This window comes from Temnothorax nylanderi, unplaced genomic scaffold (genome assembly GCF_030848795.1).
Source record: "Temnothorax nylanderi isolate EJ_2023f unplaced genomic scaffold, tnyl_v1.0 TNYL_tig0171_pilon, whole genome shotgun sequence".
NCBI classification, from domain to species: Eukaryota; Metazoa; Arthropoda; class Insecta; order Hymenoptera; family Formicidae; genus Temnothorax; species Temnothorax nylanderi.
This window is the reverse complement of record NW_027249233.1, coordinates 253,744-269,414: the sequence shown is the minus strand read 5'-3', so window position 1 is coordinate 269,414 and position 15,671 is coordinate 253,744. Positions and strand designations below refer to the sequence as shown.

The 15,671-nt window shown below is 38.7% G+C and overlaps 2 protein-coding genes and 1 non-coding gene across 5 annotated transcripts; 2 read left to right on the top strand and 1 right to left on the bottom strand.

The window, feature by feature from the left end:
- Window positions 1-2,522: 2,522 nt before the first annotated feature.
- Ypel (Yippee-like) lies at window positions 2,523-11,797 on the top strand. Of its 2 annotated transcripts, none has more exons than XM_071715763.1 (5): window positions 2,523-2,850; window positions 7,659-8,020; window positions 8,714-8,757; window positions 9,346-9,454; window positions 9,537-11,797. In XM_071715763.1, the coding sequence occupies exons 2-5, from the start codon at window positions 7,919-7,921 to the stop codon at window positions 9,624-9,626; spliced, it is 345 nt and encodes a 114-aa protein (XP_071571864.1). In that variant the 5' UTR covers window positions 2,523-2,850; window positions 7,659-7,918; the 3' UTR covers window positions 9,627-11,797. The 2 variants fall into 2 exon arrangements, with proteins under 2 accessions (XP_071571864.1, XP_071571865.1); XM_071715764.1 differs by lacking the exon at window positions 2,523-2,850 and adding an exon at window positions 3,176-3,424.
- Window positions 11,798-12,252: 455 nt separating this feature from the next.
- On the top strand, window positions 12,253-15,184 carry LOC139778010 (uncharacterized). Of its 2 annotated transcripts, none has more exons than XM_071715750.1 (5): window positions 12,253-12,482; window positions 12,680-13,026; window positions 13,106-13,377; window positions 13,487-13,718; window positions 13,819-15,184. In XM_071715750.1, the coding sequence occupies exons 1-5, from the start codon at window positions 12,451-12,453 to the stop codon at window positions 13,989-13,991; spliced, it is 1,056 nt and encodes a 351-aa protein (XP_071571851.1). In that variant the 5' UTR covers window positions 12,253-12,450; the 3' UTR covers window positions 13,992-15,184. The 2 variants fall into 2 exon arrangements, with proteins under 2 accessions (XP_071571851.1, XP_071571850.1); XM_071715749.1 differs by lacking the exon at window positions 12,253-12,482 and adding an exon at window positions 12,489-12,560 and having other exon boundaries at window positions 12,648-13,026.
- A 414-nt stretch (window positions 15,185-15,598) lies between these two features.
- On the bottom strand, window positions 15,599-15,670 carry Trnac-gca (transfer RNA cysteine (anticodon GCA)). Its single transcript has one exon. It is a non-coding gene; the product is annotated as a tRNA-Cys (tRNA).
- Window position 15,671: the final 1 nt, after the last annotated feature.

Below are 15,671 nucleotides of genomic sequence, written 5' to 3'. Positions count from 1 at the left end.
TACGTATCTATCTTTCTTTTCTGAAATAATGTAGAACGCTGCCGATGCCGTATCGGTATCTACAGATATGAAGAAATTGTGAAATTTAAAGTGCAAATTTCATCACGTGTCAGCTTTTCTGCCTCTTTCTGTCTCGAACAAAATTATAGGTATTAACTAATGTTTTTTTTCTTTTAGCTAACACATAAAATTTTCAAGTCTTTCTTTTTTAAACTGCCTCGTCTCTTTCTTTTCCGTTTATAAATTTATCAAATAATATAATGCTCGAGAATACTGTGGATCCTACATCGATATGTAAAAGTAAGTACATATCGCATAAATCACACATAATACTCTCTTGTTCCATATATATATATATAACTTTAGAATTGTATTAAATATTGATCAAAAAGATCGTACATATATATTTTATTTTTATTAATATATAAAAGCTATATAAGAAAAAAAAAGATTCAAGTTATATCTTTTCATTAATCTAATATTTTAGAAATACACAAGCCGACATATTTTTCACCATATGTTTTATATTAAAAAACATGTACTAAAATTGACACAAAGAAGATATAATGTATGAAATTTGGTGTCAGTTAACTTTAAAATGTCAAAAAAAGATTATTATTTATTACATACAAGAATTTTGGAATTATTATTTACTGCAGTTTTAAAAATCTTGGCATTCTATGGTATCCTCAAATTTAAATTCTCACGAAATCCATTTCAAACTGAACAATACATGATGTTCTGCAATTTTTTTATTTGACGAGTCACGAAATCAAAGCATCTTGTTATTTTTTATTTCAATGAAAAATCGACACCATGTTTCTCTAAAAATAATTAAATGTGCGCTTTTAGTCATATCTGGATTGTAAAAAGAAGGTAATGCGAATAATATACGAACAAGAGCACGCATATTAATCAAAATAATAGGACTAATTTTCGGGATTGCAAAACGTCGCGAAATAAAAAAACATCACACAATACTAATAATATACTTTTAAACGGCGAATCTCGTTGAAATACTTAAATTATATCGGAAGTAGGCAAGAAGACATCGTGATTAGAAGGAAGAATTAGAGTTTAAGAAATCTTTTTTGTAAAGCAGGAACATCTCGCTTATACATTTAATTGCTTATCGCATAGAGAATCAATTACGTGTAGAACGTGTGCAATTTCAAAAGAGCATCAATATATCTCGATATATTTCGCAAAGAACTATATATATATATATGTATATATATATGTATATATATATATATATATATATATATATCATCATCATTATGAAATTATGCGTGAGTTGTAACTACATAATTGTTCGTGTTTCGATGTTCACACCCCATTTATCCATGCTCTAATGTCACCTAGCGCCAATCTCGTGTTGAAACATTTTCTTTCACTGCGTTATTTGTATCGTAATTCGCAAGTGACATTCGAATTAAAGAAAGAGTTTTATGCAAATCGCAATAAAGCCAGCTCATCGAACGCAAATGCGACCGGATCTTGAATCTCATAATAATGATAAATTGAATTGATTTTGATGCTGGAGCGGCGAGCGCCGAAGACACGTTCGAAATTTGAAATGCTTTACGTTCTAAAATAACGATCTATTAACATCGGAAACGTACAAATTAAGTGAGAAAAATGTACTAAAAGGATCTGTTCAAAGAAGCACATTAAATCTGTGTTTCTTTTAACTCTTTATTCTGCTACATTTATTTATATTATCTCGCGATAAAACAAGATTCGCCAAATTTTTTGTACATATATAATAAAATAATAATAAAAATCTAACGCCACGTGCGGAACGAATAATATATAAGTATCTCAACGGTTTTTCTTTGAAAAATGAAAATAAAAAATAACAAGCGGATGTCACATAAAGAAGATTCATCCATCAGAAGACGATCATCTTTGTAATTCTCTGTAAAAAGTCACGCGAGAAGAAGAGGAAAAAGGAAAATGATGAAAGAAGGAAGAATATGATATTTACTCGGTTACTTGGGCTAAAATCAATTCACTAAAATAAAGAAGGGGAGATATGTATTTTCTCATAACATTTTTGTGATAAAAATCAATATAAATGATATAAATATTGGTCTGCGTGCACGCCGTGCACACATATATACATGTATACATATGTGTATGTATGAATCGTAAAATCTCGATGAATCACAAAGCCAAAGAGAAGTTGGTCGTAGTTAATAAGTATAAAGTAGTGTCCCTGATTCAGGGACACTAGTATAAAGAGGAAGCAGCGCGCGCGCGCGTGACGAGACACGAGACACAGGGTGTGTGATGTGTCACCCTGTATAGGCTATACACGCGGCATTCGCGCGATTCGCGGCGATGGCCGACGCCGACAGCGACGCGACCAGACCAGACGCGACTCTAGGCTGCTCTAGGCGACGGCACGTCGCGCGCCCTAGCGACGATGTCCGCAATCGATAGGCGGAGTCGGGCGCGTGCGCGCGGGTCATCGTATGCGCGATTTCGCTTGCGGACGAACCGAAATAAATCGAACGACGCCGAAGTCCGAGCAGTCCCGAGTCCCGAGTCCCGAGTCGATCAGCGGCATCAGCGCCAGCGGTGCAGCGGTACGGCGTTCGTTGGAGTCGAACGTGCGCGTTTCGCGTTAGTGATGATCAAAACGAACCGTCGTCGTCGCCGTGGTCGCTCGTGGCACAGCACGCAGACGAAACAGCCGTGATCCGTGCTCGGTGTTACGAGTCGCGAGGCAGAGGCAGAGGGAAGACCGAGAACCCGCGCCGTCGCCGTCGCCGTCGCCGTCGCCGTCGCCGTCGCCGTCGCCGTCGTCGCGCTCCGCCGCAGCGGTCACGGATGCATATGGAGGTACGTCAACGTCGTCAACAACTCGTCCCCGATCAGACATTTACTCCCGTACACGCGTCTTTGTTTACTACGACCAGCCCGTCGCAGATTGACACCATGACATCCCGCGGTCGCGAGTCGCGACGCGCTCGCTCGCCACACGCATCCACGAAAAGGTGGACGCGAGGCGACGCGACTCCGACTCGCGACGCTACGGGGCACGAGGCGGTTGGCGGACCCTCGGCGTGAAATCGGAAATTTCGCGTAAGACGACGCGCGCTTTATGTCGCGATCGGGAAACAAGTTTTCTCCGTCGTTCGGCTCGGCCGAGGCCGAGGCCGAGGCGTCCCCGTCAATCGTCCCGGAGCCCGGAGTGGAGTTGGAATCACAGTTACGTACTCCATACTTGTCCGCCTCGAACTACGCATTATTGTTTTCGAACCGTTTCCTCGATCGGATTCGGCGAGAGACATCCTCCTCGCGACAAAGAGGTCGTCGAGAGATCGTCGCGCGTGGCACCGAGGACGCCGAGGACGCCGAGGATCCCGAGGACGATGTTCGCGGGTAAAGCCGCGGTTAAAGCATTCGGGTTTGTGTACGTTCTCAGCTGATGGGGCCTGTCAGCTGCCTCATTCGTCGTGTCTCGCTCCGCCTCACCCCTCACCCCTCACCCCTTACCCTTCACCACTCACCCCCGCGCCTCATTTCGCCTCGCCTCGCCTCGCCTCACCTCATCGCACCTCACCTCGTCTCGCTCCGCTCCGCTCCGCTTCGCCTCGCGTCGCGTCGCGTCGCGTCGCGTCGCATTCCGTCTCGCTTTGTCTGGCTCGAATCACCTCGTCTGTCGTCTTTCTCTGCCGCGAGAATCACGTCGGATTAACGATCCACGATTCTTCTTCCGCCGCCGTTATCAATGGGTCGCTCCGATTTTCTCAACGCGCCTTTCGCGCGCGCGACACGAGCCAAGCGAGGCGAGAAAGAAATTGAGTGGCTCTGGTTTTCTTAAGAACGATATCTATGATATTTCAGGACGAGAGAACAGATCCGGGTAGACGCAGGTGTCCGTCGGAATTCACCGATGCGCACGGAAACGGCGGAAGCGCGTTACAACCTTTCCTCGGAACCTCTTCTCGAGATCGAGAGACACAAATGTTTAATCGTATACGCAAAATGGACCTGTCTAGACATCGATTCTACTCGTCGCGTACGCCTGTTTACTCCGAAGCTGTTTATTTCTCTTTCCGCGCGTTACGGATCGCGTGTTCGCACACGCACAGGCACACGCGTACGATAAGCGATACACGAATACGTTCTGTCACCAGATAATGCGCATCGGCTTGTTTTGTATACATTCACAGCTGATTCGAGACGCGTCGCGTTGCGTCGTAAAAACATCGCGGCAACGGGACGATTATCTTACCCAGCCGCCATAGTTCTCCTTCTCTCTCTTTCTCTCTCTCTTTCTCGATTTTTCGCTCGAATTGACACGCGCTGCCTGCGTCGCAACTATTTCCGTACAACTTTTCGCGATTATTCCTTTTCCATAAGTCACTCGTACGATTTACAATTAGATGTTTCGACTGGATCGGTTTGAATAACGTAACGAAAAGCTTTTCTCCATTATTCGTATCTTGTAACTGTATAATCAGGAAAACGAGGATGCGCGACGAGCGACAAACGGCGCTGCTTATTAATTAAACCTGAATCAAAGTAAACGTACAATATATATATATATATATATATATATATATACTTTATGCCCGATTTTCATTATTTGTTTTAGTCGCGAGAATCTTGTTTTTCTTCGGCCGGACGTGCAATTGTGCGGGAGGGATACCGTCCCGGGCATCCCAATGACAATAGCATCGGCGTTTAACCATCAATTTCTTTGAAACACGATTAAAAAGCGTGCCTTTTCATCGGTGCGATCATTCAATCGCCTTCGCGGCTTCGCGCTCGCGAGGAGCGGGAGGAATCGCGACAGATTACAGAATCGCGCGAGATGCCCTTGCGGATGCGACGATGCGACGATGCGAGCGTCTCAGACGCGACATTTATGTACGCGACTCGATCGAACGTGGCGTCGCGTCGCGTCGCGTCGCGTTGCGTCGCGTCGCGACGCGACGCGTGAACCTGTTGGACAACGGTTTTGTGTACATTTACAGCTGACTGGACTATCAGCTGACTGCGCGCGACGGAATCGTCGCACGCGCGTCGCGCGTCGCGCGTCGCGCGTCGTGCATCCTCCGCCAACTTCCTCGCCAGAGTCGCCTGTCCTGTCGCCTCCCTGTTGCACGTTTCTTCTTTCTTCTTTCCCCGATGGTAGAAATTTTATTATGTCTTCTACTTCGAAACTAATACGTAAGGAGCTTGATTGAAAGCATATCGCGAGTGCACAAGGGATATAATTGTATAACGTTGCATTCGCGTTTGCAAGGTCCTTTCTCTTTTCTTCAACTATTTTCCTTGTTGTTGAAGTGATATTTTTCTCCAAATTACTTGATTAAGAGCCCGGTGAAATCTCTATTGCGTTTGTTCGAGCGTCGAGCATTGGGTTCAGAGTTTATCTTTTTCCTTCCAATGTGGAGTAAAAAAAGATAAATTCTGAACTAATGCAGCCAGTTCAGCAATAGAAAACAGACCCATTATCATATCCTAAGAATCTTTACGAAATTAGTCTTTTACTCTCCAGATATATGTATTTCTCGATTTCGATTTGCATCGAGATCAATAATTTGATCGGCCATCTTCTCTGCCTTATCCCTGCGCCGCGCCGCGCGCCGTAATCAGTGCGTTGCGACTTGCGACTTGCGACTTGCGACTTGCGACAACGCTACGTTTGCGGCGAGGGCAATGGCTCTCGCTCATTCGATCCTCGTTTGTAATGTAGCTAATGCGGGGTAAAGGGGTTACGACTCGGGTAAATTCTCTCGTATAGAAGGCAGGTTATAAATAACTTGGGGGGCTTTGCCCCTTACCTCGGCCCTCGGTCGTCAACCCCTCTCACTCACCCCTCCTCGACCCGTCTGATGCTTGTTCGTTATAGGAACCGCTTTTTCTTAAAAGTATTAATAATCCGTGGCGTCGATATCGATTCTTATGTTCGATAAATATTTGACGGCCGATTTTGTTGATTATATTAGAAACTATTACATATTATAGAATAGAATGTCCAACAAAATTTGATATATCCGACTGAGGGATTGAGTAAGTAAGTTGAAAAAGTAAGTTACGAACGTGGAAAAAAGTTGTTATGTTTTTCCGAGTTTTTAATCGAAGCCGAGCGAGGCTCGAGTCTCGTGGCAACTGGTATTAAGTCGAGCTGATCGCGTCGTCGCGCGTACTTGCGCGATAAGAATAAAAAAGACGCCGTTGCGTCTACAATAAGTAGCAATGACCTTGACTAGTGTATTGACTCGAAAGTCCCGTCTCCCTTTGTTCTCGGACATCCGTTAGGGAACCCGTTCCCATATATTCGATCGTTCTCTTCTTCGCCGAGCCAGTCGTCGCACGTCGGTAAGGATAGGATCGAATTCGATATGTACTCGCGAATCCGAGCGAATTCCAATTCCGATACTCGACTCCGATACTTCCGCTCGACGGAGTTGGATTACCGCTTACAAAAACTGCTACCTCATTCGCTCTCATTCGCTCGTAATCGTAAACGAGCCACTTTCGAACGCGAAGAGAAGAAACGAGGTGTGTGACGCTCGCGGAGATGTACTCGAGGATATTCGCGGGTACTCCGACGCCAGGAAGAATCGAATATCCGCGAGGTCATCGCGGTATCAGTTTCGATTAGCAGGCATCTCGTGAGAACATGTGATTAGCATTTATAAAGCGTCTGGCATCCGCCGCGTTCTAAAGAAGGATAAGCGGAGTGCGCGTCTACCCATACTATACAGACTACAGACTACAGAGAAAGCCTCTATCTTTAACGATTCATAATAACGTCCTTGTCTCTTTGTTTGAACGCGCGCCAGCACGTGGCGGCACATATCAGTCGATATGGAGTACATCGATGCAATTGCCTTTGAAAGCTACGTTGCTTCGCTTTCAACGTCATTTCCGCAACTGTCATGCTGTCGTGCTCCTCGTTGCAAGCCGTTTTTTTTTATTGCAAAAATGACGGACCAGAGAGGCAGAGAGGGAGAGAGCGAGAGAGAGAAGCAAAAATTTAATTACATTACTTATTGATGGCTAAAATTAAGAATTTTGCAAAGGAGATATTTTGTATGAAACGGACTACGCGATATTAATCTGCGTTATATTAATCTTTCGCGTTATTTCTAATTAGTCCACTTTAAATGTCATTGTTAATGCAATTTACTGGCAGACACTAACAAATATTCATCGCGTAATTCACGGAGGTGCGATCGATATGCTGTCGGCACGGAATGCGTGTATCGTGAAAATTGCAGCCGTGCTATAACAGTGCTTCCCGAGCCAATGTCAGACCGTTGCTGTAAAAAGCTATTTCCCTTGCGTTGTGTGAATAACATTTTGTTGAATCTATTCGTAACACTCGCGCACTCGGCATATATTCGAATCTCCATCAAATTTTACGGTAAAATTTCCTTGACCTTGCATAATAATACTTAAGGGATTACTCTTTCTTTCTCGTTTACGCGGTTAACACGTGGCTCGACTGTCCCGCGTTAACGGTGTCGTCCGTGTCCCGAAATCCTGTGTGCGCGAAAGCAAAATAAAACAATTGTCTCGCGCTATCCCGTTGCAAGACGGGTCTAAAGGTTGCAGCGAGAATCGATACGAAATGAAAATCGACGTCGACGTCGCATTTTTTTCACCGTAATCTCCTCGCTTTACAGGTGTCTCCGAACCGGCGCTGTCTGAACCAGCTCAACAGCTGATCGGAGCACGAAGCGGCGGTGAACGGGGCTACTATCGCACCACCACCCCGCGTTTCGGAGAAATTCAGTCTCGTGTCCTCTAGGTAAAAGATATAAAAAAAAAACCGTAAAAAATCTCTCGGCGAGGAGAAAGAGATCTGTATCCTTACACCTGGCAAGAGGATAGGAGGATAGCAAGCAAGGGCGAAGTGTATTTTCGCTCGCTTGGACACGCCATCATGGTGAAAACTTTTCAAGCGTATCTACCTTCCTGTCACCGCACTTACTCGTGCATTCACTGCCGTGCTCATCTCGCCAATCACGACGAACTCATCTCTAAGGTAAGCGCACCTCGATCGAGTTCCTACGACAAATCTTTTGCATTCTTCTTCGACCGAAGGTTTCTGATCCTTGGGATCCTTGCCGCGAATATGATGGACTATCATGGAATATTGTCACGTGACGTTGAAGAAACTTGTCAGCGTATTTTGCTAATCTATATTAACGAATATACAAATGTTGATAAGAAAAGAAATTATTTATATATTTCGATTTGTTTATTATAAGAAAAGACTTGTACGATTTTTTGCTTTTAACGTCATAATGCGTCAGTATGCAACAAGTGACCAGAGAAGTTATTATGGGATTATTAAGAGAGATTTCTTTTAATTGGAACGTTTTCGTTTTTCATCAATTTATCTATTATGGACATCCGGGTAGTATACAAAACGAATCGCAAAGTTTCTGATTATTATATGAGCAAGCGTAATAATCAGTTAAAATCAGAAATGGCTGCGTAGACATTCTGCGTACATAATAGCGTGCGATAACGTGATAGCGATAGTTCCGGTTAATCTAGAAAAAATTTATTACCACCCCGAGATACGAGGCTGTAGCTAAAAATTCACGCTCCGATCTTAATCGTAAATAGTTTCATAACAACTAATAATAGGCGTAACTCTATATGTCTCTTTTTATATCGCGTAACACAATACAATGTGATGATATAAATTTTGTTCGTTTTGCATTTTCAGTCCTTCCAGGGCAGTCAAGGTCGTGCCTATCTTTTTAATTCTGTGTAAGTATAACTGATATGTTGAAAATAGAACAACTTTGAGATCTTTGGCATTGGCTACCTTTATAACACGTACATACGAGATGTCCTAGAACTCTATTTTTATTCTTTTGAGTTATTAATATAATTTTTTGATTAAGTCGAAACTATTTTTCCTTAAAATTTAATCTAATTTGTTTGTTTTCTATAACATCTTCTCTACCATCTTCGTACATAATGCCTTATTATTTCTATGGCTGTCGCACTAGGAAAACACTACTGTGAAGAGTGAAGATAAATGAAAAGCAAAGTTTCTGCGTTCCAATTTACGCTGCAAATTTAATTTGTGTGAATTCTTTAAATTATTTATAGTTTGAAAACTATATCTAACTATATCTCTAACTATATCGAGATAATGTTTCGATGTTTTGCAGTTTTGTAATTAACATAAACGAAATGGAAGTAAATATTCTTCTTGATCTTTCAATTTTTAGTAATGGTTGTAATTTGGGGGTATTCTTTGTGTGTTTTATGTCAACATCGATCGATACGTATACATATAACACAGAACACATATGACAGAAATGGAAAAATGATAATTACGTTACGTAGGGTGAACGTAGGTTGCGGTCCCGCGGAGGAACGAGTTCTATTAACTGGGCTGCACGCTGTCGCCGATATCTATTGCGAGTGCTGCAAAACCACCTTAGGGTGGAAATATGTTAGTTATTCATTTATTTATTAAATTAGTCTTTTGAATAAAAAAAGTTTGTGACATTAATTGCCTAATGATATTTTTTTAGGAGCATGCGTTCGAGTCAAGTCAAAAATACAAGGAAGGAAAATTTATAATCGAACTTGCCCATATGATCAAGGAGAATGGATGGGAATGAAAAGCAGAGGGGAATAGAAGAGTTCCCCGTGCCTCTCATCAAACTTTTCCTGATAATGCCTACGACGTTGTTCTAATTGCAATGTACGGCCCCTCTCTATTCGAACCACCAACGAAAGTCTGTGATTTCATTTGTGATTTATAATCTTAGTAATCTTCGTTTCGGACAATTCAAACAAACGCATCATCGGTTTGCTTCTGATCAAATCGAGCAAGCGAAGGTATCGCGGCGATCTGTATTCGTCGGTGGACACATCACCAAGTATTGTAAAGAAATTATTTTTCAATGGAAGAAAAAAGTAGAGTAAGATGACGATGTCAAGTAATGGTGGAACATGACGATGAAGGTGCCATGGTGGAAATAAAAAAGCGAGATTGCTCGGTACGAGCAGTGGGGTGCCCCCCCTCCCTAATTTTGATTCATTATCTTTGTAGACATTGCGTGCAGTCGTGTGTCGACACTGAATGTTAAAAATTAAACGTGCGGGGCACCCCGACAATCAGTTTTATCTGTTTTACGCACCGGAACAGCGGAAGTGCCACAGACTTTGCCGGACTGATTGCCTGCCTGCCGCGTCTGTCATTGGAATTTCACTGCCGATATTCCTAATATTAATTAAGAATGCTGCGCCGTATTTAGACGGCGTAGTGGTAGTTCTAGTTTAGCATACATTATAGAGTACTAAAGCCTATATTACATTATTATAGGACTTCGTGGATATAGAAAATAGGAATGAATAAGAGTAATGGAGGCAAGAAGAGCGAAAGAAAGAAAGAAAGAAAGAATTTGAGTGAATGAGAGAGAAAGAGAGGGAGAGGGGAAAGGAGATATAAAAGAAAAAGTCTGGTTAAGTGTCACGTGTACATGTTTGGTTTTACGTTCGTCATGCCTGCCAAACTGTCTGTTTATCTGCCAGTTGCCACATTATTACAGTAGTATCATGTTGTAATACGTTTTCATCGCCTGAGTAGGATGCGGTGTGATTGAAGTTTTTGTTATCAAGTCTTGAAACTGCGCCTTCCTATGCACGCAATATATCTGAATCTGAAATATAAAAAAGGGTGATTGTGCTCGTTTTTTTTTTAATCTCTCGATCTTGTTCATAAATATTTTTGTAAGATCCAACTGTATTTACGAAATAGTTAGTAATGACAGTCGCGATCCTATATAAAGATAAATTCATTGAGGATTTAACTTTATTAGTCACCAAACTTTCGATTACACAAGTTTACAATCGAATATCCATAATAAAGTTGTCGCTTCTCATACTACATTGATGCGTTTTCATACAATGTAGCCTTTTTTTTTTGCGTGAGAAATTTTTCCTCGAAATATCATTATATAGAGGCTGATTATACACGAATATATCATTTGTGCTGTATTCCTTGATGAGCTCTTCCGTTGCTATCTTCTTGTTACGATTATCGAAAAACGACAGTTAAACAAAATTCATAGAATTTATGGCGAGTGCACTTATTAGAAAATCGGATAAATATAAGCTGCGTCTGTGCGTGATACTTAACGATTGAACTAACGACTTGTATAAATTTATGACATTAATCGACTGACTCGTGATATCGACATTTTAAAAAACCATTTCTATTTTATGCGCGTATTATTATATTATATTATATTAACAGGAAGATAGCTTTATCATGTTTATTGCATCAAGCGATAATCTGTTTATATTGTATAAAGTATTTTGTATATCTAATATCAGTGATCTTCGTTTGCACTGTTTTCTACTAGAAAATTATATGTAGACAAATCATATGTTTAACTTTCAAATGCATACATATGAAAGTGCAGTGTATTCGTGCAGCATATGTAGAAAAATGTTTGCCTACCTATCTTGGACAGATTGACAGACTAACTTGATCGATTGGCGACTAACCGACCGACCGACCGACCGACCGACTGACTGTGAACAAACAAATAAAATAAATGAATGAATGGGAGAATGAATGAGTGTGTCGGCCTAATATTCACGCTGTCACTCAAAGAGTACTTTTTATATTAATGTGCCGATATCCTTATCCGCACTCACCTTTTCGGAACCTTGTTAAAATGTACCTATCAACACTAACTCTGTAGTCTTCAGCCTCCACAACTTCCACCATCACAGGTTTTGCTTTGTAAAACGTGTTCTTAATAAAAGGGAAAAAAATGAATACACAAAGTATTGAAGATAATTTGAACGTGTTCTCTAAATTTTATAAAATATTTGCATAAATAATTGATATATAAATTCTCATTATATAAATATTTCTCAATCAAAATAAAATGATAAAGGCCAGTCATCTTGACAATGAGTGCGGATATAAATGCGCAGTTTTCTGATAAAGACTACAATAAAGGAAGCAGAGATTGAGAGGTAAGTTATTACTTTAGTGTTTCAGCCCACTTTATAGGTTTTCTAATTTTTCTATTTCTTCAGCGTATATCATTTATTTTCAACGATAATTTATTTTCATATAATTTTTATTAAAGTAAGCATTGAGATCTCTTCGGCGCTCAATTTCAAATGGATTCCGTTTCACGCATGCGCCTTTCGTTCGACTGCAAAGCTGCCAACCACTGCCAACGCACAGCGAGTTGTGCTTCTGCTTATTATATATACATATACGTATATGTATAGATGACAATGGACTCCGCCACGGTCATTTGATCGTTTCCTGTTAGCGTTAGGTTCTTATAATTGTTTTTTTTTTTGTTCACTTTTTGTTTAAGTGCGAGCAAATTTTTATTCGTCGTTATTACGTGTTTGTTAGACGCGAAAGCTAATAGCGTTAAGCTAAGCACACTGCCTATTATTTTAGAATTAATGATGAAAAACGCAAAGGCCAAAAATTCAAGGTAATTGAAGTCGTGGAATTGTTAATGACAACTCGATATTCGTTTGTGAATATACGTCATTCGCTGATTGTGACAGAGGTTTATTTTTATGAATCATTGAGATAAACAAAGCATTGTGTCATCCGCAATTCAATTACGAACTGAACTATTCTATTGTTATATTAGGTACGTTTAATTTGTAATGCAAACTTTTGCAGAACATGCTCGGGACCTTTTAGCGATCAAAGTGGGTTCTTTGACGTTGTTGTTCGACCGATGCTACAACAGGGGCACGAGGGAGAATTATGCAGCTGGTTGAAAGAAATGAGTTTGATTCGTACAGCCTGTAACTGTCCTCATTCGGATTGTAAAGGGCGTAGTTTAATATGGAGTCCTGCAAGAATCGTAGACAAATATATTTGGTCTTGTCCTGACTGTATGAGAAAGCAGTCCATAAGAGAAAAGTCTTTCTTTTTCGGAATAAAATGTGATCTGAAAATGTGCCTTCAACTGATATTAGGATGGTGTCAACAAATTCCTTGTGAAGCTACTGCTGCTTATTTAGGTTCTTATTTATGTAATATATCCTTTACAATAATCAAGATTCTGTATAGTTTCAGATACATATGTATATATTATTGCAGATGTAAAGAAACACGTTATTAGAAAGATATATGAGCGGTGCGACGAGGTTTCCGCAATCTATGTTAGAAAACATCCAGAGGATTGGTTATTAGGTGACAAAGGTGCAATATTAATTGTGGATGAATTTCCTGGTGGTTATATGACGGAGCATCAGCCGGACGTAAACTCTGCCAAAAAACGTAATAATAATTCACATACAATAATATGCGTTGCAGAAACAAATACTATACCACCTCGCATATGGTTACATATGATTGAAGCTATACCAGAGGTAATGTTTCAATGGAGCACGTTTTAATTACAAAAATATATCGTATAAATATTATTCTACTTCAACTTTTTACATTTACTTTACATTGTATAAATTGTTTATTTTATAGCTACAAAAAATTGACAAGTTACAAACAGGAGTGGACAAGAGTAACATGGTAAAAGAAGCTTTGAAAGAGATTACGAGGCACACAGTACCAGGAAGTTATATAGTAGCAAATGATCGTGCTCGTTGTTGCAGTTATGAATCTTTACAGAGTCTAAGACAATACAAAATTATCAGTGTTGAACAGCTGCAGAAATTTGATCCACCTGGTAAAAGTAAACTTCTTGACAATCTCGGTAATTACCTATTTTAATAACATCAGGGTTTAATAACCTTTGTGTGTTTCTTGTTGTTCTAAACAATTTTCGCATAATTATTTTTCTCTTATATTTTAAGAAACAATTTGGCAAAGTGCCGTCGAAGTTTGTGAGGAAGTTCAAGAAGCTACGCATACATCAGGCCAACATATCATTGCTAGGCATTTATGGAGACAAAAATTTGGTACATCACCTTCTACCGCGTTTCAAGATATGCTGAATCACATTGCGGAATATTATCGATTTTTTTAAGGTCAGGCACAAATATCGAAATCTGTTTGGCATCATTGCGTTACAGTTGCTATCATATACGACACGGTTATTTCTCAAAATAATGTTATATTTCTTTATAAACGTATAAAATTTATAAAATAGATATCGGAAAATCAATTTAAATATTTTAGATTATATACACGTTTTACAAGTTGCCTTATTAAATCAAATATCCATTAATGATATATATATATATTTTTTTTTGCTGTCCACAAATAAAAAGTGAATATAGGAATAAGTGAGTATGGAGTATAATATATTCCCACAAAACTTACTTTTTATTTGTGAATAGTAAAATATAAATTATAAATGATTATATTGTTAAGTCTTCCAAGTATTAATAAGCATTTTACTCATTACGTAAAATTAAGCACTGATAATAATTGTTGACATATTAAAATTATATAATAAAAAGATAGATTTGAATATGCTAAGAAAGTAAAATATGAAATAATACAATTCGTGACAAGTTATATCTAATGTTTTTATCTTTGTGCTAATATTGGCAGAAACTAATATTGAAAGACTGACGTTGACTCTACCATAGAATATTAAAATAATTTTGAGCCCAATAATGTAGCAATACTAGCGTAAATATGAAATTATAATAACATGTATCCATAATTTGTTTTCTAATTGAAGAGATATTAAGTATTTTAATCTTAGGTAAACCTCTTGTTTTTTTAAATATCCACAAATATTCAAATACGCACAAAATTAAATTTATGATATAACTTTTTATATATTTTTTTACAGTGAATTTCTCTGTTCTAAAGTTATTGGATTAAGTACTTTCTTTATCCTAAAATTTCTTAGTTCTCATTCCTATTCAATTAATTTAGAATGAAAAATGAATAAATCAATAAAAGATCGAAGAGAGAGATATTATGATCATGTAAGATAACCCAAATATGTGAGTAGGAAGAGAACAGGGCGAGAGGAGATAGAAAACTTATAGAATAAAAATCTTTTAGAATAGAGGAATTTGAATTGTGTATTGTTTTCATACAAATGTTTGTTATATAACGTCTTTTAGTTTTATTGTTGGATATAATTTTATTTTCTATAAAAGGGTTGGGCAATCTGCAGGACTCGTACTATGTAATCTGTTTACAATTTATATCAACTGTAACTATATAAAATTATAAATAAATTTTTAAAAAATAAAAAAAGCGTGCTTTTATCAATTAATTAAAAATGTGAAATAATTATTTTTTTTTATTTTTCTATGTCCCTCCAAAACGTTAAGATATAGTCTAATATTCTTTAAAAATTCAACATTCTTGCTTAAATTTTTACTAGTTTAACTTATAATTAACAAAAACCAAACGGTAAATATTAAATAAAAATATAGGAATTTATTTATTTCCATATTTCAAAAAATAAGTAAACGGAATTATTTATCAATAGATAATGAATATTGTGACTATTGTGAGCTAAAACTAAAAATATATAGATTTATATATTACATTATGCTATTTATTAAAGTAAACGATAACAAAAATTAAAATTTAATTTAATTTTTAATTAGAATATATATATATATATATATGTATATAATATAAGAAGAAAAAAAGTGACTTATGAGGGGGCACCCGGGTTTGAACCGGGGACCTCTCGATCTGCAGTCGAATGCTCTACCACTGAGCTATACCCCCA

Coding starts and splice junctions, on each gene's coding strand:
- Ypel (XM_071715763.1), top strand. CDS start 7,919: ATGGTGAAAACTTTTCAAGCGTATCTACCTTCCTGTCACCGCACTTAC. Junction 8,758..9,345: donor GCCTATCTTTTTAATTCTGT/GTAAGTATAACT, acceptor TACGTTACGTAG/GGTGAACGTAGGTTGCGGTC. Junction 9,455..9,536: donor CCACCTTAGGGTGGAAATAT/GTTAGTTATTCA, acceptor ATATTTTTTTAG/GAGCATGCGTTCGAGTCAAG.
- LOC139778010 (XM_071715749.1), top strand. CDS start 12,507: ATGACAACTCGATATTCGTTTGTGAATATACGTCATTCGCTGATTGTG. Junction 12,561..12,647: donor ATTCGCTGATTGTGACAGAG/GTTTATTTTTAT, acceptor TTGTTATATTAG/GTACGTTTAATTTGTAATGC. Junction 13,378..13,486: donor TGATTGAAGCTATACCAGAG/GTAATGTTTCAA, acceptor TTTATTTTATAG/CTACAAAAAATTGACAAGTT.